This window comes from Microplitis mediator, chromosome 9, assembly GCF_029852145.1.
Source record: "Microplitis mediator isolate UGA2020A chromosome 9, iyMicMedi2.1, whole genome shotgun sequence".
Lineage (NCBI taxonomy): Eukaryota > Metazoa > Arthropoda > Insecta > Hymenoptera > Braconidae > Microplitis > Microplitis mediator.
Genome location: NC_079977.1, coordinates 11,023,633 through 11,049,525, shown reverse-complemented (window position 1 = coordinate 11,049,525; position 25,893 = coordinate 11,023,633). Strand labels below are relative to the sequence as shown.

The following is a 25,893-nucleotide window of genomic DNA, read 5'->3' as shown; positions in this document are numbered from 1 at the left end:
TATTTTAATCACTAACATTGCTTTCTGCCTGGTCACATTCATTTTATCAAACATAATCGGAAATTAATATTTAAAAAACGCTTGTTCATTAATTACTTTCGATTCTTAAATTTTCAAACTTTAACATTAAATGTAACTTGTTTGAGCATGGACAGAAGAGTATTCTCGGACTCAAAGAGCTCGAAAACGTATTTACAATAATGTGTCCGAGCTCGCTGAGGGAGGTTTTGGGAATGGCCCGCAGGGCCAACAGTTGCTTAAATTTTTTATGTTTGTATCATTGTGAAAATCGATACAGAAATCTATACTCGATTCTCATATGGATTTAAATGAGTTTGAATTTTCACCGAAAGCCATGTAAGATACTACATCGGAACAATCGACCCAAAAAAAAGAAATGAGAATTCAGTTAAGAAAATGAATTCCCACGTGGATTTTGCTAAAAGCGCAATTCTTAACTATTGATATTGAGCTCAACCAATAGTGTGAAGATTTAATCAAATAGATACATTTTAATCGTATAACTTGTTCCTCTTCAATGTGACGTTGAGACAGCGACATAAGTATAACTGATATAAATTATACATATATATAAATGTATATTAGGGTGCTTTAAAAAAGTCAACTATTTCTTTTTGCTGACCTCTAAATATCGTTGTACACATCGGAAAAAAATCCCTCAAAGCTTGAGCCCATAATATTAACTTTGAGTACCTCTTTTCCATTTAAAATTTTTCCCATTTATAAAGCATGTAAATCGAATGGCCTTCTTTTACATCGCTATAACTTAGCTCGATTTTAAACTATCGTTTGAAATCTGTTTTTATTCATAGAATAGTTTTTTTCAACTATGCTAGACTCAGAAGTGAAAAAAAACAAAATTTTTTTTTGCGGAAATTAAAAAATTTATAATTTTGAATCCAAAAAACAAATCTCTCTGAGATTTACAGAACCTTTTAAGGTTGCTTAAGGGTAGTGTAGTAAAAAATTTGATCACAAAACTTGATGTCGCCATACAATTTTGACGGTTTTTGAAAATTCAAAATTCGAAAGCTTTTTCATTTTTCAAAATTTTTTCCGAAACATTTTTTTTAATAGCCCCAAGTGTACTCAGACAGCATTCAAACTGGAATGACTGCTTGACGACGTTTCTTTGAAGGCGTCCTAAAGAAGGCTTATAATGACTTCTTAATGGTATTGTTTTTAAGAACTCGTAATTAAGAGTTCTTGAAGACTCTATAAATATGACGTCATTTTTGTGACGTCTAAATGTATTCTTTCTTTGAACTTCTTTGAAGTCAAGATGAAGTCAAAATTGAGAGCTCCTTGAGACGTCATGGTAAGCTCATACTTAAGTCTGATTTGCGAAGTCAGAAAAAAAACTCTTTGAGAACTCTTTTTACAGACGTCTTACTGAGTTCGCTAGGTGGCTCATTTGACATCTTGAGAACTTCTTAAAGACTTCATTAAATGTTGATGAGACGTCCAAATCACAAATAGTCCAAGATCCCAGGGCCGGCAGACGTCACGTATTTTCTGACGGACGAAATGTGGACGATTGAGTATCGTTAGTATGTACTACAATCGTATGCCTACCTGCTAGCTTAGTTAAACGGCCAATTTGCAGGTATCAGGTGATCAAGGTACATAAAAACATTACTTACTTCACATAATTTCTCATGGCTGATTTTCACGTATGTTTTAAATAATATAGTGAAAAATAAGTCGTCAATACTCCCAGACACTTTCCGTCGGCCGTATTGCTTTGCAGATGCTTTAAAGCTCCGTAAATAATTAGCCAACCTCACGTAAATTCTAATGCTCTATTTTTATATATGTTCACCAGACAACTATTTTAAAACCTTTGACAAGAAGACAGACCGATCCAAGGGGCCAATCATCCTCTAAAATCAATTTTGATACCTCTGTGGGTGGAAGCGCGAGAGCATTATCCACGCGTATGAGACTGAGTGAGACCGACTGCGCTGTTGAGGCCATAAAAATTAATTAAGCAGATATTTTACAATTTTTAGAACTTTTGTTAACAAATAAATCATGACAACAAAAATTAACATGTAATAATTTTGAAAAATTAAAAATGCAATTTTAAAAAAATAACACTAAAGTTAGCCGACGTTTTTATTTTTTTTTTTATTTATTAATTAGAACAAAAATAATGGACCTCTCTCTCTCTCTCTCTTACAGTTTACTCGTATCAATTAGTTATAAATATTAAAAAAAATCAGCTCAAAATAAAAAAATTAAAAAATCAGATGAATAATGAAAGATTAACTTGTAAAAAAGAGCTTGTGTGACCACAACAATTCTATAATCGTACTCTGCAAGCTGTTTTGATATAATCGAGTAAACTTCTAATTTTAACTTCCCGCTAAGAAAATCGACAATTTTCGAAAAATTGGGAAGTTATTGTTTACACCCCGATTTGCGAAAATCGAAATTTCATCAGATGTCGACGTTTTGAGGTCCTAGGAAGCTATTCTGACTATTTTCAGAATAATGTCCGAGTGTCTGTATGTATGTATGTATATGTGTGTTTGTGTATGTGTGTATGTATGTGTGTGACCGGTCTATAACTTTTTGACTAATGAACCGATTTGGATGGTTAAGGCGGCAATCGAAAATGTTTGTTGGCAATCAACTTTTATGAAAATTTCAGATCGTTTGATCAAGTAGACTCGAAAATATTGGTAAATTACGAGAAAAAAAAAATTTGTTTTTTTTAGTTTTGTATTGATTTCTTAGAAACGACTTATACGATCACCTTCAGAATATAATCAGCTATAGGACTTGATAAAACGCGTCGATTGCCGCCTTAGCTATCTCAATCGGAGTATTCGTTCGAGAGTTATCGCGGGCGAAAGAAATGGTAAAAAACGGTTTTTTCCGAATATCTTCGAAAAAAACTGAACCAAACAATTTCAAAATTTTATCAGCTCTAGAACTCAATGAAATACGCCGATTGCCGCCTCAACCATCAAAATTGGTCAATTCATTCCTGAGATATCGTGGGAGAAAGAAATGCCAAAATCTGTTTTTTTCGAAAACAATGGCACACAAAAGTTTTTTCAAGCTCGAATAGCTCGAAAATGTATCCACAACAATGTTTTCGAGCTCGAAAACAGCGGGAAGTTTTGGAGCTGGCCCGCAGGGTCAACCGATAGACAGATTTTTTATTTAACTTCCCGCTAAGAAAATCGATGATTTTCGAAAAATTCGGGAAGTTATTGTTTTTACACCGATTTTCAAAAATCGAGTTTTTATCAGATGTCGACGTTTTGAGGTCCTAGGAAGCTATTCTGATTATTGTCAGAATGATGTCCGAGTATGTGTGTGTGTGTGTGTGTGTGTGTGTAAACTCTTTGCAACTTTTTAACTAATGAACCGATTTGGATGTTTAAGGTGGCAATCGAAAGAGTTTGTTGGCCGTCAACTTTCCTGGAAATTTCAGATCATTCAATCAAGTTTACTCGAAAATGTTGGCAAATTACGAAAAAAAAAAAAATTTTTTTATTGATTTCTCAGAAACGAGTTAAACGATCGACTTCAAAATCTAATCAGCTCTAGAACTTTATAAGCTGCGTCAAATGCGACCACAACCATCTCAATCGGTTGATTTGTTCGCGAGATATCGTTGGAGAAAGAAATGGTTAAAAACGATTTTATCCAAATATCTTCGAAACGGTTGAACCGATCGATTTCTAATTTTAATCAGCTCTAGAATTCAAGAAAACGCGACGATTGCCACCTCACACGTCAAAATTGGTTGATTAGTTCAAAAGATATCGGCGCTGAAAAGTTAAAAAAATAACATTTTATGTTTTTTTTTCCAGATAAATCAAAATATAATGTGCTAAAATGTGTCTGAAATCATACCAACTCTTTCGATCATCAGATAATTTCATATAACTTGTTCCTTAATTTTAAACATATTGTCAGCAAAAAATTTAAAAAACCCAGTCTTTAATGTTTTTCTTGGATATTCCATATATTATTGCTCTGACCTAAGTCAAAACTCATTCAAATCTCGATTTTGATCACTGACAATGATTTCTGCCTCAATGCATTATAACAGGGTATATCTCAACCTTGGCAAGTTTAGCCCCTTTAATAATTGATCTTAATAAGGGCGCCACTGGAAGCTAGGACTCGGCCTTCCAGAACCGGAGCTGTTATAATAGAAATCAGGGTTGTTGAAAATTATAAGAGTGAGCAGATTGAGGGATTAAATTAATTTTCACACACAATTTAAATCATATAATTACTGAATTTTATTCACCAATTATCACTTTGACCACCGGGCTTTTATACTTTATAATTATTTTTAACAAAACTGTCCACCGGACTTCTTATTCTTACAAACTAATTAACTAAAATTTTGTCCACCGGACTTTTATTAATTACACGAACGAGTCCCCTGGAAATTTATAACGAATTGGCCACCGGCCTGATCCCTTGGATCTTATTTAAAATTGTCCACTGGACTTTCACGATTAATTGGCCACCGGCCTGATCCCCTGGATCTTTTAATTAAAACAAAATTTTTCTTCTGGACTTTCACGAAAATGGCCACCGGCCTGATCCCCTGGATCTTAATAAAATAAAATTTAGTCCCCTGGACTTTTACAAAATTTGGCCACCGGTCTGATCCCCTGGAACAAAAAATTTTAAAATCAATTGGCAACTTGCCAGATCCCCTGGATCTAATTGTTACGTCCTGGTTGATGTTTTGGCGCTGGCGTAGTTGAGCGGTCGATTTAAATTGGACGTGATGAAAACTTACATATAATTATAAATAATAATTAGTTATGGGTTGAACAGCCACCAGTTGGTGGTTGAAATAAACTGGTTATATTTATATGTTATTAAATATATTATCTGGATCTGTTTTAGTCAATGAATAAAGAGATAGTTAAAGAATTTGTAAAACGTATAATTCTGGTATGATAATATTATTAAGTTATTCTTAACAATAGCTTCAAAAATGTGAGAACGAAGTCAAGCGTTCTATCCTGAGCCTGATTGCTCTCGATGATTATATATTTTAGACTGACTTCTCTTGATCGAGAAAAACTAGAGTAACTCTTATCAATACGTTTGAGCATCAGACTCGCGCATCGATTCATATGGAGGGGTCATTCGAGATAACGCATGTTCTCGAATGATCCATTCTAATATTTGTTGAAATTACTTAGTTCTCACGATCTCTCCACTTTTGTGACTAACAAATGAGTCACTTATCTATTAACAAAAGCTATCTTAAACAAAATAGATATTTGTGCAGCTGCACGTCTCGAGGATTAACTCGAGGCGTCAGCGCTTATTTATATTTGATAAAATTTAGAAAAATAAGTTTATCAAATATTACTCATATTCTTAACGTTCAAATATCTTAAATAATATTATTCTATTATTATATTATATTAGTTTATATGATTATTTAAATATTAATGGAATTACTAGATTATCGATATTCGATACAATTGATTAGGTTTCAGGTCGGTAATTAAGGAAGTAAAAGCCTACGTCATCTGCCATACAGGCTGAGACGTAACACACTCCATCCCGGTAGACAAGCGCCCTCGCTCGTTCGAGCCTTATCTGTGAAAGATACTAAGTATTAAAGTTTTATTTTACCGACGTGAAATCTGTACATATTTTAATTTCGTGAATATAACATTTTTTTGTGTTCATTTTATATTTTTTTCTTAAATCATTAGAAAATTATGTTAACATATCAATTTACTCATGTAATATTATACAATATAAATGTGTTATTCACCATAAGGATTACATAGACAAGAAAAGTTCTTATTTCTTTTATTTCTAAAGATTATCATTAAAAAAAAACTTTTTACATTATTTACTTATTCATTTATTCATTTATTTATTACTTTTTTTTTATTTCTGATAAGCTTTCTTTTGTTTATTTTCGTTTTCTTTTTAATTTTTTTTTTTTTTTATCACTTAATTATAATTAAGTTTATATTTAATAATTATTAAATAAATATTGATTCGGTTAAGCGTATGGGAGCGAAAAAAAAATTTCTATTGTTTTATTTGTCTATTATTAATTTATTATAATAAAATTTTTCTTTTTATTCATTTATTCATTCATTTTTCTTTAGTGTATATTTACTTTTCCTTTTCTTCCCTGGTTAAAAAAGAGAATTAAAGAGGATTAAAAAGAATTCGAATTTAGCAACTCGTATGAAAAAACCATATATTGTCGATAATTTATAAAAAAATATATGTTAAATAACTGACCATATATGGCGGCAAAATTATTACTATTGATTAATATATGATTTATCATATATAATAATTTATACATTTAATATTACAATAATCCATATCATTTATAATATATGTAAATATATACATGTGATATTGTATCAAAAATTATATGTCCGCTTTATATATTAATTTATAACGTAAAATATATGTTTCATCTTATAAATTAATTTATAATTTCAATATTATTATAATCCATATAATTTATAATATATGTAATTGTATACATATGATATTACATCTCAAATTACATTCTCGTTTTATATATAAACTTACAATTTCAATATTATAATAATTTCGATATTATTATATATAAATAATTAAAAAATACACTCATACCAAAAATTAAATGAACAAAAAAATTTTAGAAATTTTTTAGTGATTTTTGCAAGACTGTAACTTCATGAAAATTAATCGTATCGAGATTTAAAAAAAAGCATTTTATAGCTTGAAATCTCTAGTTTTATATTTGTGCAAATATATATAAACATATATCTATATAAATATATATTTACATACATTTATACAAATATATGTGAACATATATTTATATGAGTATATATTTACATGTATAAATATTATATGTCAGTCATATAATTAAATCATATATCTTATTATATAACTGAAAGTATAGTATACAATATTATAAGCAATATTTATAAGTTAGAATGTAAAAAAAATATATTACCAATATATATGCTGCAAATTATAAAATCATCTAATATTTCGGCAAAATTTTGTATATGGCTCTATATATGACTTCTTATAATTCCATATAATCTATCATATATTTTTAATTATACTGAAGCTCATATATTGCTTTTTCATACGGGAATTTCCAATTCTTTTTAATCCTCTTCAAAGAATTAAATAGAATTTGAAAGAATTCAAATTTAGCTATTTTCAATACTTTTAAATCCTCTTCAGAAAATTCGATAGAATTAAAAAGATTTCATATTTAGCAATTTTCAATACTTTTTAATCGTCTTCAGAGAGTTAAATAGAATTGAAAAGAATTCAAATTTAGTTATTTTCAATACTTTCGAATCTTCTTCAGAAAATTCAATAGAATTAAAAAGAATTCATATTTAGCAATTTCCAATCCTTTTTAGTTCTTTTCAGAGAATTGCAAAGAATTCAAATTTAGCTATTTTTAATACTTTTTAATCCTCTTAAAAGAATATAATAGAATTAAAAAGAATTCATAATTAGCAATTTTCAATACTTATTAATCGTCTTCATAGAATTAAATAGATTTGAAAAAAATTCATATTTAGCAATTTTCAATACTTATTAATCGTCTTCATAGAATTAAATAGATTTGAAAAAAATTCAAATTTAGTTATTTTCAATACTTTTTAATCGTCTTTAGAGAATTAAATAGAATTAAAAAGAATTCATATTTAGCAATTATCAATACTTTTTAATCCACTTCAGAGAATGAAATACAATCAAAAAGAATTCATATTTAGAAATTTTCAATACTTTTTAATTCTTTTCAGAGAATTGGAATAGAATAAAGAACTATTCCCAAGAAAAATATAGAGAGCCCTAACGGGGATGGATATTCCGAACTGTCTATGGGGAAGACCACTGGTTATACCGAATATAATATATTATCTATACCAGATATATATATAGGACGTAGTGCAGGGTATACTGCGCCACTACCAGTAGGTACTTCCCACTCTGCTACGTAAAGTTCACTTGGTAGCAGTGGAGTGCTGACTGACGATAACGTCCGCTGCATTTGCTTTTAACACTTCTACTATAAGTGTCCATATCCAAGAAGCCCGCACACGCTTAGAATTATACTTTTTGAATCCTTTTTAATTCTCTTGAATCCTCCGTGAGAACAGAAATTTAACATTATTTTAGAATTAAAAAAAATTAGTTAGAATTAATCTTTTTAAATCCTTTTTTATTCTCTTGAATCTTCCGCGAGAACAGGAATTCGAAGTTATTTTAGAATTACAAAGAATCTGTTAGAATTAAATTTTTTCGAATCCTCTTTTAGTCTCTTGAATTCTCCGCGAGAACAGAAATTGAATATTATTTTAGAATTAAAAACGATAAGTTAGGATTGAACTTTTTCGAATCCTCTTTTATTCTCTTGAATCCTCCACGAGAACAGAAATTGCAATATTATTTCAGAATTAAAAAGAATTAGGTAGAGTTTAACTTTTATGAATCCGTTTTTATTCTCTTAAATCCTCCGCGAGAACAGAAATTGATTATTATTTTAAAATTAAAAAGAATTAGTTAAAATTGTAACAGGGAAAAATAAGTTATTTTATTGACCAACATCGCGATTTTTCGCTGATGGTCATTAACCCTGCCCGCAACCCCAAACGAGCAATTTAATGAGTTTTTCGACTTGTCGCCGGCTGCGCTGATTGAAAGTACTCTTACGCTAGGCCCAATCATAAATTGGTAGAGGAGTGGTTGTCCGATAACAACCGAAGACACTCGAGTGAAATTATTAAAAACGGAAGACAGCAGCAGAGAGGACACAGAACCGGCAGGGCCGGGTAGCCATCAAGACGTACAAAGGCAGAACCGGCAGGGCCGGGTAACCATCAAGATCTACACATACAACCGGACAGACCACCCGAGGATTGAGACGCTGAATTTACGCAGTAGAGTACAAGTAAATTTGGATCTTTGACGAACGAGACGGAGAGCCAAAGGAACCTGACGAGACGAACCACCAGACGGAGACAAAGCCACCGGAAAACATCGAAAATAAAATCAGGTATTAATGAAATTAATTTTCTAGGCCCAAGCCAGAATATTGATTCAATTCAATAAACATACTTAATCGTTCGTCGGGGTAATCCGCGTATAGGCCCGTAATAAATTAATTAGTGTAAATTATGTTAAAATTACCTTAAGCCAAACGTTGTCTAAACGGATTCAGGCCCTTTAGCCGGATCATGGGCGTCGTCCATAATTCCAGGCCATTGCCGGAATTATTGCGTCGTAGAAAATTCTAGGCCTATTGTGTGACAACACAAGCCAGAAATTTCGTGCTCTAGTCCGAGTTAAATATAATTGTTTAATCAAAATAAATAAATAAAATTAGGTAAATTAATTAAATAAATCATTTAAATTTATAAAGAAACCGTTAAATAACTAAATAAGACAAAGTTAACAGACGCGAAAAGTCTGAGATAAAATTTAATTAATTAATAATTAAACTTATTAAATAATAGTAATTAATAAAGTGAAGTTAATAACAATAAATGAAAATCAAGTGTCCGAAAAGAAAAGAATCGAAGAAGTCAAAAGTAGTCAGTAACGCATACTTTGAAGAATCGAGTGAGAAACGGGTGAATGTGGTATTAAAAATTTCTGACGTAAATTTATTGTGGTTACAGATAATTACTAAAATGAAAATGGAGATAAAAGGAATAGTGAGATAGTTGATTAAAAAATTAATTAATTAATAAAAATATCTTTAAACTAAATTTTAATTAATTTATTTTATTGTTGGTGAAAACGGTTAATTGGTTGTATATTAATTGATTTGTAATTTTAAACGGTGAATTGAATCGAAGGATTTTAATACTGGTAAAAGGAAAATTGCTAAAAGAATGTGTGGGTTAAAAGTGATAATAGAGTTAGTGATATTAAAATTATTAGTGTTAAAATCACGTAGAGGGTCAAGGTGACCGCGTGAATTTGTTGTAAAGGTTTTATATCACGTAGAGGGTCCAGGGGACCGCGTGAATGAATTAATTGTAGAGGTAAAAGTCGCGTAGAGGGTCTTGGTGACCGCGTGGAGGATTAAGTTAAGGTTTAGTTGAGTCGCGTGTGTGTGTATAATAAGTCCAGGGGACTCAGTGTGAGTGTGTGTGTGATGCCAAAGGTAGTTGGCTTAATAAAGGTTTAGGAAATCGTCGAAGGTAGTTGACGAGAATAAGTTTTAAAAGAAAACGTCAAAGGTAGTTGACGGTAGTAATAAGGTTGATAAGTGTTATAAGGACAATAAGTTTATAAGGTCATATAAATAAAGGTTAAAATTGTTGTTTTAAATAAAGTGTTAATAATTATAAATTATCCTTACTCTCCCTTCTCTTACAAATGAATTAATTTACACCGACCCTGATGATCTAAGAACCGGCTCTGGGAGGCCGTTATCGCTTCCAGTGGCGCCCTTGATGAAGGACGACCAGAGTAGCAGCATTAGCCCTGTTATAGAATTCAACTTTTTGAATCCTTTTTTATTTTCTTGAATTCATCGTGAGAACAAAAATTGCAATATCATTTTAGAATTAAAAAAGAATTAGCTAGAATTCAACTTTTTGAATTCTTTTTTATTCTCTTGAATCCACCGTGAGAATAAAAATTACAATATTATTTTAGAATTGAAAAGAATTAGTTAGTATCAAACTTTTTCGAATCCTCTTTTATTCTCTTGAATTCTCAACGAGAACAGAAATTGCAATATTATTTTAGAATGAAAAAGGATAAGTTAGGATTAACAATATTTAATCCTTTTTTATTCTTTTTAATCCTAAAATGATAATAACTTTTTCGCTAGATGAAGGAGAATTGAAAAGGATTCGTTTTATGTTCGATCTTAATTCTCCGGAGAATTAAGAGTATTGGAGAGTATCAAGTAGTATTAAATATGTTTGCTTTTTTAATCCTTTTTAATTCACTTTTTGAACCCGAATTCTCTATTCGTTTTCTATTTTCAATATTTCATATTATTTTAATTTCAAAAATTTGGATACTATTCGGTTATTTTTACGATTATCTGTCATCTATTGTGCGTTATATTATAAACTATAATGATTAGCTATTATCATACTGGTTCTAGAATATTTTATTTCTAGCATTATTCAATTCGTTGTATTTAATTTTTTTTTATTTAATCTTATCTTTATTAACTGTTTAACTTTAATTATGTCTATGTTTCCAGTCTTTCAAAAATATTTACAAATAGAATTTAAATTCTCTTAATTAGACGTAGTTATTCTTACATGTTAATTAAATCAGATCATGAATCATTCGATATTGTATATTTTTCTTTGTTACTTTTAATAAATCATTTGTTCCCTAGAGTTACTTAAATGCATTACTTAAATGCAATTTTGAAAAGATGTTGGTGTGAAAAAATTTCGATTTACTTATAAGCTAATTTAGCTCTGTCGCAATGGATTTCAGGTTTATATTCGATTTCTATATCGTTTTCATCTGGAAAAATTTCGGTAATTTTATAAGGACCCAAATAATTGTCACCAAATTTACCGTCTCTCTGGTTTTTTATTAAATAAATATTGTAGTAACTGATATCTTATACATTAATATCACTTATACACTACAATAATAACACACTTATATTAGAATTAACAACACCACAATTAACAGCAGCGAATGGGGCAATCCAAGATATAGTTTATTGAATACAGATATGTGCTGTTTTGTTGTCAATATAAGACTAACTGACTTTTGTCGCACATCTATAAAACAAGAGAAGAAGGCATTTGTTTTTTAGCTATTCAAATATTTTAAAGATCAGTTTCACATTCGTTACACTACCCCCTTCTCAATAAAATTATCGTCCCGATAAAAAATTGTGTTGGAAGAATCGAACTTAACTGAAATTAATACCATTTGCAATTTTTGGTTCGATTCCGCTATGGTCTCAACACACCCTATCTATCACCCTACAGGGAAAAAAACACCATAGCCAAAAAACAACCCTGTAGGCTAACGCAAAAATAATAAAAAAATTTAAAAAATAATCTATTTTTTAATTGAGCTAAGAATTGATAATAAAAAAATAAAATATTCTGCTAAGAAGTTGATTGGTATGCGTGACTCTATTTTTCTATTCAACGAATTAAAATAAATAAAATTAAAAATATAAACCTCCTCTTGATTGAATGGACCTTCAATGGGAATAGGATCAGGTACGGGATGGGAACAGGAACTCATTCCTCTCCTTCTTGAAGGATAGGAATGGACTCATTCTCTCCTTCCCCAATGAAATTGGAAATATTATCTGCACATAATAATCAAACAAAACGAGTATCTCCAACATTTTATTAAGTTTTATAGCTAAACATATTTCATCGTTATATCCTATCATTTATTTATTTATTTATTTATTCAATGCTCCTCAGCAATTATACATACTAATAACAAATATAATATAATATAAAGTGTGAATAATTAATCATTCATCAGCGTAACTTTAACAACAAAAATAACCAGAAACTAATCGCAAAAAATCAAAAATCATAACTCATAACTCATAACTAGAAAGTTCAGTTTAAAATTGCCCTCCTAGCTTTCTCCTTACAGCTCTCCGATGAAGCTCCAAAAAAATCAACTTCTGTGGCATCTTCATTAATAATTTTAGAAATTCTATACAGTGGAGAGCGTGTCGGAAAACGCGACTTTACTATAGGAATCTCCATTATTCTGTTACATCTTAAGTTGATATTTGGCACAGCAAGTCCTAACATACCGAGCAGCTCTGAGGCATCAATATGCCCATTAATAATATTAAACCCACAGCACAATGTCAGATATTTTCTCCTATCGGCTAAGGAAGATAGTCCACTATACTCGTAGGCTTGATATCTGTGTAGCAGGATTCCCTTCTTGCTATTACGGTATCTGATATGTCTTAAAAATTTCCTTTGAACCAATTCCAATTTTTCAATCTGGTTGTTATAAATGGGATCCCATATGACACATCCATATTTCAGCACTGGTCTCACTAAAGAGCAAAATAGTTTGATTAAAGTGTTATCCTGCTTGAAATCTCTACTAGACCTCAACAGACTGCCCAAAGTTTTATTGGCCTTAGCAACTACACTGTTCAGATGTCCTCTATAAGTTAACTTGCTATCAATATATATCCCCAAATCTCTTATTTCATCCACTTGTGGGACAACATCATTCTTAATAAAGCATTGGTGTTGATTGCAATAATTGTCTCTCGAACATCTGCCAAACGTGATTATAGCGCATTTTTTTACATTCAGTTTGAGTTTATTAATATCACACCAATCTGACAACTTGTTGATATCATTTCGTAACTCAAATAGGTCGCCCATATTCCTGATTCCTCTTGAATCAGAATTCAATACGCCTGTAAATTATTTTCTCAAATAATTTGGACAAAGCGGATTGAATACAGACTTGTCTGTAGTTGCTTACATCACTCCTAGTACCTGATTTGTAGATTGGAACGACATACGCCTCCTTCAAACTGTCAGGAAAGACTCCCCACTTTAGAGATTTATCAAAAATAAACCACAAAGGCTCACTGAGTCCGACAGCATACTCCCGAAGAAAAAGATTTGAAATCCCATCCGGTCCAGGTCCTTTGGACTGACCCGATGATAGCATTACTTTAAGAAGCTCATTAAAAGTAATCTCAATTCCGTTTATATTAGAGTTTCCATTGGTCATCTCCTTCAGAATCCTGTTAGCCTCTTCTTGTGGTAGTAAGGCTTCGTTGTCGTGTATACTATTGAAGAAATCAGCAAAAAGATTACATACATTCTCAACCCCTTCTGCCTTATTATCTGACCACTCCATTGTAGATGGTATACCCTGATTCGAGTTTCTTTTCTTCCTAAAAAATCCCCAGAAATAGGATGGACCTTCGTTAAGCCTTTCTTCTGCCCTACTAGTGAATTCCTCATAGCATTGTAGACATAGTTCCTTACATTTCCTCCTTAATTTACTAAAAATCTCATAGTCCTGGTGAAATCCAGTGCTTTTGTATCTGTTATGGGCGGCTCTCTTATTCTTTATCTTCCTAATTAAAAAATCACTAAACCAGCTTGGATATTTATAATCCTTTTTTACTGTTCTAGGAATATATGTGTCGATACCTTCCTGAATAGACTTATAGAAGTAATCCACTATGCTATCAATGTCCTTGAGTTCATACAACGGAATCCAATTCTTCCTCAAAAAGAAATTATTGAGAGCCCTATAGTCACCATTCTTAAAATCCAAGTATTCAATTATTTCAAGCTTGATTATATTAATTGCCATAATTTCAAATATTTATCAGTTGTTAATTATAAACTTTTATTATCGTGATCAATTCAATAATTTCGATCTTAAATGCTCAATGTTCTGCCGTTCGATTCATCCTGACCATTCTCCGATATGTCATCTATAGCTAACATATCAATGATACTGAATAACACACGTTGCAACGAATTTTATTTTTCTCCCTAAAAGCTCCTCGGAAACTCTCCAGGGCATGCATCTATTTCTCAGAAGTCGTGGCCATCAACCAAAGAGAAATGTCGACTGTGTCAACTCCGGATGGATCCCAAAGCTCCAGTCAGGTTGCTCTTAGCCATTGATAAGCCCTCAGAATCAAACTTTTGATCCTCGATGAGCTCAATTAGATCAAAAGAAATATCCAGTCTCCGATCAATGACTGAGGAATCCCGGGAACCCCGCAACGATTAATCGTTCAGGGCCCACGGCCAGACTTCCCTTTAGATAATATACTCAAACCCAGAACATTTCCAGTCCTTACAGAATCCCGGGAATCCCTTGAACAACGTTACCACCGAGATCTTTCAGAGCCCAAGACTTTAGCAGTTGTTCAGACATCTTCAATTCTATAAGTTTGCAAGATATCCTAGACTTCCTAATTGACTATAGAATCCCGGGAACCCTTTACAACGTCTACACTGAGATCGTTCAGGGCCCCAGCCAGACTTCTCTTTTATTTCCTCTTATTGATCACAATATGGTACATGACGATTTACATGCATGATTTTATATTTTCATTTGGTATTTTTCTAATTTTATAAACTACGTTATTTAGCCTATTTTCAATTGCATAAGGACCCTCCCAATCGCATTGAAGTAAATAAATTTTTTTATAATTATTTCCGTTAACATCGACTTTTCGTCTTTTTTTTTTAAATTTGACTCATGATAGTAATCTCAGCAGTTTCATAAAACTTTCCTATTCATTCGTATAAAACTATATTTATTAACTCGATAAATACTTGAGGCATTACATAGCCCAGATGAAAATTTTCAAAAATGCCTATCTATCCAAAATTTTTTATCTATTGTTCTTCAACACAAAATCATTAAATATACCCGGTTTTATTTTATATTTTTATCACACGCGTAATTACTCAGACTCGCACTTTAACACTAATTGATAGAAATATTTTCACAACATTAATTCATTAATCCCAAACTTTTTTTTTTTTTATATATAGTACATTACACAAATAAATTCAAATACGCACTTTGACACCGATTAAGAAAGATATTTTCACAAAACTTAATTATTTAATCACTGAATCCATTTAAATTATTACACGCACTTAAATCTATATTATAAAATATATTCACAAATTTTAATTTATTCATCACCGTATTTATTTATGTTATGTCCGACTATGATTTAATTTAATATTTGGTTGCGTGGATTAGGCGTTCAGACTAACCAATGCAATTTTCGGCTCAAATGTTTAGTTCGAGCCTTATTTTATTTTTAGGGACACGTTTCGATGCGGGTCTTCCTTTAATTCTAGTTATAGCTAAATAGAGGTATCTTTCTATTTATCTGTATATATTATATGTTAACCGATACATACCGTTATGAAATTATGGCTTCCTTATTTCCGCCTAAGTTGAGGCTGATTGAAATTTGGTTATTTTTAAAAGAAAAAATAGCCACTTATAAATTTCTTACCTTTGCGGTGATAATTCTCCTTCAATTACTTTTATTCTGAAGTGTGCTCCTTCGTTGTGGACCCTTGGACCCTTGAAGTGTGTTCCTTCGTTGTGATCCCTTGGACTGATTCCCGTCTCTCTCTCTCTCTCGTGCAAGCGATGTTCGAGCGAGGATAGGTTGTTAATACTAACTAACTTATTTTTAATTAATCAAACACAAAAATTGTTTTCACTTTGGTTTTCTTTTTATTTTACTTTGAAATTTGAATTGGTAGCAATGATAAAATGCCTTTATTTTTCTTAAAAGAAACTGGAGATGATACTCTTTAAAAGCTCGTATTTTTATTTTTGGATATTTATTACACTTTTCGTATAACTGAGATTTTCTATTTTATACGTTTTTAGTTTTATGTTTTACCAGAATAATATTCCTTTAATTTTCCTGAACGGAAATAGAGGTGATACTCTGTCAAAAGAGTGGATTTTTATTTTTGAACATGTATTCACTTTTTGTTACAATATTTAGTATCTCAATTTAATTACACTGGACAATGCTATTAATCACTATACTAATATCTCACAACCGATAACACTGTTATTTATGGAAATTTTTCTCTTTTCTTTGTATTATACTTTTTTTTTTCTTCGCTATGCGATTTTAATTTGTTATCTTTGAGCTGTAGATTTTAATATATATTTTTTTTCACTGATATAACTTTTCTTTACTTCGTTTTCTTTTCATATTTGTTATAAATATACAGTGTATATGTTTATTTTATTTGTTTGGTAATTTTATTTCCTGAATAAAATTATTTGAGAAATTTTTGGAAAGATACTGCTGTACCTAATTGCGACTCTTCGCTGAAACTAATCAACTGATAACCGAAAAGCAAACCGGTGCTCGGTAGAGTAATTTGCTCATCAAAATTTTTAACGCTGCAACCATGGGGGTCCGAGTTTGGAAAAGAGGGGGTTTTCTGGTGAGGTGCATCATATAAAATGTCCCGTTGACGCAAATCAATTTGTCAATGCTAGTTGTGGGTGTTACCACGCATTAGAATAATTGTTGTAAAAAGTAAGTGGGGAACTTAAGAAGGATAAGGGAATGAAAGACAGAAGAAAGAAATCTGGTACAACGTTCTGTATCGTTCAATAGAACCCATCCTGGTTTCTCTTATGAGAAAATGGAATATTTATTCCCTAGGAGTGTTCAACATGAGTTTGAAAAAGTTTGCGAAGTCAGACATAACATTTATATTACTACGCGAACTTTAACACTATAACACATATCCACAGAACTTTTTTTAATTCATCACCAAATTTACTTATTTTACTACACGCACTTTAATATAATAACACATATCCACAAAACTTATTTAATTCGTCACCAAATTTATTTATATTACTACGCGCACTTTAATATTGTAAAAATATGTTCATAAAACTTATTTGATTCATCACTAAATTTATTTAAATTCACACACGCACTTGAGCACAAATTAAAAAAAAATGTTTTCACTAAACTCGTTTAATTGATCACTGAATTTATTTATTTATTATTTTTTTAAATTTATTATTAATTGCGTTTTTAGTAATATCAAAAGAATCACGATCGTTTTCTTTTTAATCTTTGCCTTTCCCATCCCGTCGCGATAATTTGACAAATATTTTTTTTTTTTTTTTATATTTATAAGTTTACACGACACAAAGGTTACACGTACTTCTGACACCAAATCGTAGTAACTGGTATCTTATAAATTAATATCACTCATACACTACAATAATAACACACTTATATTAGAAATAACAACACCACAATTACCCTATCAAAAAATTCCCATAGAATCCAATCAAATGCGATAAAAACCGCATGGAAACCAATACAGTCTATAGGATTCTATGCGGTTTTTGTCGCAGTTGAGTGGATTCTATGGGAATTTTTGGATAGGGTAACAGCAGCAAAAGAAAGGCAATCAAAGATATAGTTTATTGAATACAGATATGTGCTGTTTTGTTGTCAATATAAGACTAACTGACTTTTGTCGCACATCTATAAAACAAGAGAAGAAGGCATTTGTTTTCTAGCTATTCAAATATTTTAAAAATCAGTTTCACATTTGTTACAATATTTTGACCTATTTTAAACGTTACGGGATTTATTTTCTTATCATATCGTAATTTGGATTTTAGTTTTGAATTTTCTAAATTTTCTTTTGCTTCTTTCCTCGATTCTAACAATCACATTGCGAGTTCTTTAACGTAATCTGCGTATGTAGGAATATCATCTAAATATGAAAATTCTGATGGTAATCGCGCTACTTTACCAAAAACTAATCTATATGAGGTGGACTTTGTACCTTCGTGTACACTCATATTATAAGCAAAAGTCGCATGAGGCAACCATTTATCCCAGTCATTGTTATTTGTGAAATGTTTTATATAATCTGTTAAGACTTGATGACTTCTTTCTAATGAACCATTCGATTGAGGGTGCAAAGCTGTTGTTTTGATTTGTTTCATTTTGAAAGTTTTAGCTAAACAACTCATAACTTTACCTATAAATGCTTGACCTTGGTCGGTTAAAATTACTCTTGGGCAACCGTATTTTAAAATAAAATTTTACATGACTCGTTCGTGCTTTACGATCGAAAAATTTTTTTTCGCCTCACTTCGGTAACTAATCAATTATTATACCCTTGTTAGTTTACGGAATTAAGATGGTTTGCATACTATTTTGAAGAAAATTTAATGGAGATTAATTCCATACTTTTCAAAAATTTATTTAGTTGAATAAAAACGGAAAAAACATCAAAAATAGTTTTAAAAAATTTCCTGTCCGTCAAGTACGAATCCCGTATACACGATAACTTGCGAAAAAATGCAGTAATTGAATCAAAATTTTTTTTTTTAAATTCTTTGAAATAATTGTAGGTCTCTTATTGCAAATGGCTAGGTAACTCAGTGTCGTTTAATTACAATAAATAAAAGAATAAAAAAGGCTGTATAACTATATATCTATATATCTATGTAAAACTAACATGGATGGTGATATATCTATACATTATACGGACATTTATTCCGCTAGGGGCGCTTGTGCATTACCGTCCTTTACGATCGAAAATTTTTTTTTTTTTTTTTGTTATTAATCGAGATAATTTGAATAAGTTCTTTTATAATTGTAAAAAAAAATACTAATATAATAAAAAGAAAAAAAAATATAACAAACTTTATTGAAAGAAAATTGTATATATTTTAAATTTTTTGTGCTTCCCGCCATTTTTTTCTGTACATTTATACCACCACAGGCGCCTGCGCATTATTGTCTAATGTCGCTTTAGTTTTTTTTAAACAAGTTAGAAGTGTATATATCTAAATTAAATACCAAAGGACGCTGCACGTAGTTGTGAATTGTTTAGTTAAAGTGAGGTTAGCGTTTGTTTATTGTAAAAAGGTAATTTTTATGTATAATTTAATTTTTATTCATTATTATTTTTTTTTTTTAATCAATTATCGACAGTAAGATAAATTTAACTTGATTTTTTTCTTATTATAATTATAAAATACTACTTATATGATTTCATTTTAATGGAAAAATTTTTATTTCAAGTTTTTTTTCTTTTTTTTTTCTTGATGTATCTTTTTTTTATTATAAACATTGTTAATTTATGTAATTTTGCACGACTCATGATGCGAAGCATCAGAGTGTGCTTTACGATCGAAAAATTTTTTTTTATCATTGAGAAAATTTTCTTTATTGAAGTAAATTTTTTTGAACTTCTCAATGTTTCATCAATAAAAAATAAAAATCAATTCCAAATCTCAAAAAAAATTAATGATCCTGAAGTTAGCAGACAATTAAAAAAATTTCCGGATGTTTTTTTCAACAAGTAAATTACAAAAAAAAAAAACAATAAAAATAAAAATATGCACATATAGAAAATTTATAAAACTACAGGTGCAATTTTTTCAAATTTTTTTTTTTATAATTTACGGTCTGTTCAGTCACGAGCTTAATCATTTTAAAAAGCTTCGTGTACTTTCGCTACGTACGGGAGCAGCCGAACTCGCTACTGACTTGAATGTTAGAATAGTGCCGGGTCACTCGCTATCTGGGCCCGATACCTGCAATTCTTGCTCATGACCGTGTCAAAATGGCATGAGAACCCGCTACCAGCCGGCCAATCAGAGAAATTGGCGGCTAACTACTTCCTGTTGGCGCGCTTTTAAGCCAATGGGAAAATTCGTTACTGCAGCCATGCTGTCACGTCACCACCGAGCAGCCACGAAGGAAGAAGACGACTTCTCTATTTCCAATCTACATCGAGCAGTACAAACTCAGCTATCCATCCAACCGCTTCGCTCAAATTAATATATCTCTCGTGTTATATAAGTCTGAACCGCTTCGCTAAATCTCTGTTTAAATATTCTCAATAATTGACTAGTATATCAAGGCTACTAATTATTGAGTATATATTGAATCGTTGCTCGCGTCTTATTAATTATAAATTAATTATCGCGTCATTAACCGCTACCGACCACGTGTCGAATTTATACGCGTATTCGTTTACAGTCGCATTCGCTATCGCGTATCTTGTAGTTGCATTCGCTATTTTTCTCATAGTTTTAGTGTACATATTGTTTAATAAAGATCTATTCTTTTATCTGTAATTTGTGTTAATTGTTAGTTATTGAATTAACCACACCTACACCAGAATCCCACAGAGCATTCGCTCATCTGACACGGTCTCAAATAAACTGCAAAAATTATTAGACGTCGGCTAACTTCAGTATCATAAAAAATTAATATAAAAAAAAAAACTAACTTACATCGAACAAATAAATTTTTTCCATAATAAAATTTGAAAAAAAAGTTACGGTCTGAATGAAATCTAATCATTATATTTTCTATTTTTTTAATTCTTATTTATTTTTCAATTTTAACTGTGATTTTTTTTATTTTCTTCAGTTGGATTTCTGCATGGTTTTTATTTTATTTTTTTTATTTTTGTATAACTGACATTTTTGACAGTATCCGATCTGAGTATTCATCATTTGTAAAAAAAATTATGTCAAATCAAGGTGAGATATTTTTTTATTTTTTTTTTTTATTTTACTTTTACTTTATTTTTTTTTTTGCTTTTTTATTTCAACGTGTATTTTATTAACTTCTTCATTTCGTTCACTTTCACTTGGTTTCTAATAATTTCATGTCATGGTTTTTCTTATTTCTTTTATCGTTTTATTTTAATTTTTAATTTTAATTTTTATTCATTTACTTTTTTTTTTTTATTTTTATTAATTTTTTTTTTTAATTTGATTAAAAAAATAAAGGTCACCGTGCTCAAGACATAGAAGATTTGCGTCGTTATGTCGCTAGGTTGGAAACCGAGCTTGCTCGTCGTGAGGACAGTTGGGCACAACGAGAGCATGAACTCATTTCGCGGTACAACGACTCAGTGGAAACAATGCGTCATGCACAAGCCCAAATTCTTGTTACTCAATCACCGGCGATTCAGCATAACCATGGTACTCAAGCTCAAGAAGTTGCAACTTCGTCGTCACAAGTACCTGTTCGTCAACCAGTGAACCCGCACCTCCAGGGTGCTGGGTCACAAGCAGTTATTACTGCTTCAACAGAAGTAGCTGGTCGTCCATCAGTAAATCCGCAGCTTCAGGGAACTGGATCACAAGCAGTTGTCACTGCTTCAACAGAAGTAGCTGGTTGTCCATCAGTAAATCCGCAGCTTCAGGGAACTGGATCACAAGCAGTTGTCACTGCTTCAACAGAAGTAGCTGGTTGTCCATCAGTGAACCCGCACCTCCAGGGTGCTGGGTCACAAGCAGTTATCACTGCTTCAACAGAAGTAGCTGGTCGTCCATCAGTAAATCCGCAGCTTCAGGGAACCGGATCACAAGCGGTTGTCACTGCTCTAACAGGAGTAGCTAGTCACCCACTAGTGAATCCGGTTAACCGGGGAACTGGACCGCAAGTGAATGTTACCGCATCACCAGAATTAGCTGTTCGTCAACCAGTAAACCCGCACCTCCAGGGTGCTGGGTCACAAGCAGTTGTCACTGCTTCAACAGAAGTAGCTAGTCGTCCATCAGTGAACCCACTTATTCAGGGAGCTGGATCTCACGCGCCCGTTATTGCTCCGCCGGAAGTAACTGGTCGTCTACCACTGCGAAATGTTGCTATTACACCACCAGCTGAACCGGTAGATCAAGAAGCTGCAGTCGCTAACGTCAGTACCTCCGCATCAGTTTCAGATAATGAGTCAACAACTAGCCGCAAACGGGAAAATCCAGATAATAGTAACTACATTTTTGTACGACCAGTAATTTTTTTTTATCGACTTAATCATTTTGGGTCGATTACATTTTTTAAAATTTTATTTATTATTATTAATTTGTATTTTTTCCTTGTGTTTTTTCTTTTCTATCTAATTGTGCATATATGCATGTACAATGCTTCCTTTCTAAGATATCCCGGTTATGTTTCAAAAATTGCATAAGTTGCTGACAAGATCAGTTGCAATACCTTGTTATATTTTAGAGAGGGAGTTTTGTACTCTTTTGTAATGTTATTCATTGTTAACATCACTGATCATATTTTTTGTTTTTAATGTTTTTTTCTTTTTTTTTTTTATTATTTTATTGAAAAGATCCTGGTAAAGAAAATGGTGATAAAAAGAAAAGTAAGTTCAAGAGGCGCAAGAACGGAGGAAAACAGCGTAGAAATTGGCAAAAGAATAAGCCTTTCCATTCTGGAAGTGGAGGTGGAAATTTGTATTTAAATTATTACAACTAGTCGGTAATAATGTCTAAGTAAGGAAATTCTAGTCAAAACCTCCTGGTTTATTGTAATTTCTTTTTTTTTTAATTATTGTTTATCAATTTCAATTATTTTTTTATATTTTTACTACGTTTAACGTTGTTTTTTTCACATTTTTTCTTGTGTGATTCACTTTGGGTGAAAAAATTTGGTTGCACAAGAAATATTCTTAACAAACAATATGCTTTCGTTTTTGTTTTTCTTTGTTTGTAACAAAAAAAAAACAAAAATCACAAAGAAAAAAAAAATTATTTATTTTGTTATTTATAACAAACTACTGGGTGGTTTGTTTAGTAATGATTAGAATCTATATTTTTTTTTTTTTTTTTTTTTTTTGTAAAATGATTTTAATTTTTTTAAGTATTTTATTTTAAAGTATCTACGTACTTGAAAGAAAAAAGATACAGTTCTTTAATAAATTTTTTTTTTCTTCTGCTTCACGTCCAATATACGAAATCCGTGAACCAAAATTTTGTTTCAATATAAGAAATGAAAAGTATAATTTGAAAAAAGTATTTGTTTCATGACATAATTATTATTATTTTTATTATTATTATTATTTTTTGTTAATATTGTGAATTATATATGTTCTCAAAATAAAAGTACATTTTTTTTATCTTCTATGTGAACAATTTAGTTATTATTTGGACAACATAAGATATTATTATTTTATTATCGTTACTATTATTAATAATTTTTTTTTTTTGTAATTCTTGCAATATTGATCAAAGAAATCAAGCCAGAATAAGTTTAAGCTGATTTAAAAATGATATTATCTTATTATCTTATATTTAAATATTAATATTAATAGTAACAAGATTTTTATTTTGTAATTCTTGCAATATTGATCAAAAAATTGCTAGATTTATAATAATTAGTTTAAGTTATTATTGTTATTTTTCTAAAAAATGTTAAAATATATTTATTAAAAATATTTAAGCTTGATAAGAGAGATTATTTTGATATAAAAATGACCGCATTTAAGATATAACCAAGAGTAATTTAGTATTAAGTGTACGATTAAAAAAAAGTCACTCTTTTATTAAGACAATTAAAAAAAAAACTTTAAAGCATTTGTAACTTTAATAAAATTAAATCTTCCTCTTAGACATATAAACTTAAAGAAATGACTGAATTATAGTTATTATGATTTTTCTAAAAAGTATTAAAAAAAAATATATTTATCAAAAATATTCAAGCTTATACTTAAAGACTTCATTATAATATGGAAATGAAGTTATATAAGATCTAACTAAAATAACTAAAAATAATTTTGTATCAAGTATACTATTTAAAAAAAATAGTCACTATTATTAAGATTGTTTAAAAAACACTTGTAAGATTTTATAGTTCTAATAAAATAAATCTTCTTTGACATGAATTCTAAAAATTGATTTAATTACATAGAAAAATCTTAAAACCTAAATAAATGTGACGGGTGAGCTGACGCCCATCCGTCTAATACTAATTAACAAATAATAGATAGATATATTTTAGTTCAGAAAGCAATACATTTTATAGTAGTTTCATTAGGCGCTACACAGCTGCACATAAATATCGCATTACATTAGTTGTATTAAGTCTTACTTTTATAAAGACAATGCGATGAGCAGACGTTTCGCGTGGTCAGCAGTTTTGACTGTGGGAAGAAAAGAGTTCCGTTGGAGACTGCGAAGGGATATTTTCTTATGCAGCACGAAAAGAGTTCTCATGGGAAACGGCGGAGTGATATTTTGGAAGCAGAGGATGCAATTGCAGAAGAAGAGTTAGTTACCATAGTTAAGCTGATTCGAATAGTCGTCTGCTCGCGCATAAATATTATATCTCTCTCATTTTACCGCTTTTAGTACAGATCACTATAAGAATACGTTTAATGCCGCTATTATTGAATGAAAATATTGTATTAGTATCCGATTCATTTATGCTATCTTAGATTTGTAAAAGAGACTCTCAGGGCCTTTTCTGGGTACTCCCATATTTTGGGGACGCCCAATAAACAAATATCCATTAAATTCACATATAGTCATTCCTTCACTGAGCGACCCACACCCTTTATAACATCCTATTAAATTTCTAGAGACGCTGAGCTAGGCACGGTAAGATCGGTTACGCAGTAAGAACATTAAGGTGTAAGCTCACACGTAACAATAAAATAAAATGTTAATAAACTAATTTTACTAAATAAAAATGTCTCTTTTTTTCTATTGCTATATTTTTCTTTTTTTAAATTGCACGACTCATGATGCGAAGCATCAGAGTGTACTTGACGATCGAAAATTTTTTTTCTATTCAAGTACGACCTGGCTGAGTTTGGTGTCGCGCGGGTAATCAGAAAGCTGAGTAGTAGTGTTGCAAAAAAACAATCGAATAATCGATTTTTTAGTTTCAATAATCGATTTTTTAAAATCGATTTTACATGCTTCGATTGATCGATAGAAAATCGATATTAAAATTTTGAAATACGATTTTTGAAAATCGATTTTTTTCACAAAATAATAAAAAAAAAGTTTTTTCTTTCAATTTGGTAAATTAATACCTACAACAATTTTCAATTAATTTAATGAGCGCATTAAACACATATTTCGAGAAAATTTATTTTATTAAAAAAAAAATTTTTTTTCACAATCGATTACAATAATCGATTGTTAGCAATTCGATTGCACAACTTTCAAGTTGGAGTCATTGAACAATCGATTGTCTTAAAATCTTAACAACAAAAAAATTAATAGAAAAATAAATATTTAAATAGTAAAATCAAATTATAAAAAAATCATTGTCTATCATTTAACCTATTTTTAGAATTTCCAAAACTGATATTTTAAAAACATAGAGTCGATTATTTCACAATCGATTGTTTATTATACGATTTTGCAACTTTAAAGTTGAGTTTAAATAATCGATTATTAAAAAAACATTTTTTATTATGTCCACGATAAAATTATCTTCGATATTTACATTTTAATTGATTATTACTTTGATAAACCTAATTGATTTATTCAAATTCAAAAAATTACGCGCTATAAAAATGTAGATGTCTCTAGAAGTCATCTACT

At 30.5% G+C, this 25,893-nt stretch overlaps 1 protein-coding gene and 1 long non-coding RNA gene across 2 annotated transcripts; one reads left to right on the top strand and one right to left on the bottom strand.

Annotated features, from left to right (window-relative positions):
- Nucleotides 1–30: 30 nt before the first annotated feature.
- On the bottom strand, nucleotides 31–5,825 carry LOC130674954 (uncharacterized). Its single transcript, XR_008991188.1, has 4 exons — nucleotides 4,802–5,825; nucleotides 4,264–4,670; nucleotides 3,895–4,187; nucleotides 31–3,809 (listed from the first exon to the last, which is right to left on the bottom strand). It is a non-coding gene; the product is annotated as an uncharacterized LOC130674954 (long non-coding RNA).
- Nucleotides 5,826–21,014: 15,189 nt separating this feature from the next.
- LOC130674151 (uncharacterized) lies at nucleotides 21,015–22,816 on the top strand. The gene is made up of 3 exons (XM_057479420.1): nucleotides 21,015–21,084; nucleotides 21,337–22,320; nucleotides 22,671–22,816. Exons 1-3 carry the CDS (start codon nucleotides 21,072–21,074, stop codon nucleotides 22,814–22,816), a joined length of 1,143 nt encoding a protein of 380 aa, XP_057335403.1. The 5' UTR covers nucleotides 21,015–21,071.
- The last annotated feature ends 3,077 nt before the right edge of the window (nucleotides 22,817–25,893 follow it).

Excerpts from the sequence above, each read along its gene's own strand:
- LOC130674151 (XM_057479420.1), top strand. Across the intron at positions 22,321-22,670 it reads ACGGGAAAATCCAGATAATA|ATCCTGGTAAAGAAAATGGT; the intron begins GTAACTACATTT and ends TTTATTGAAAAG.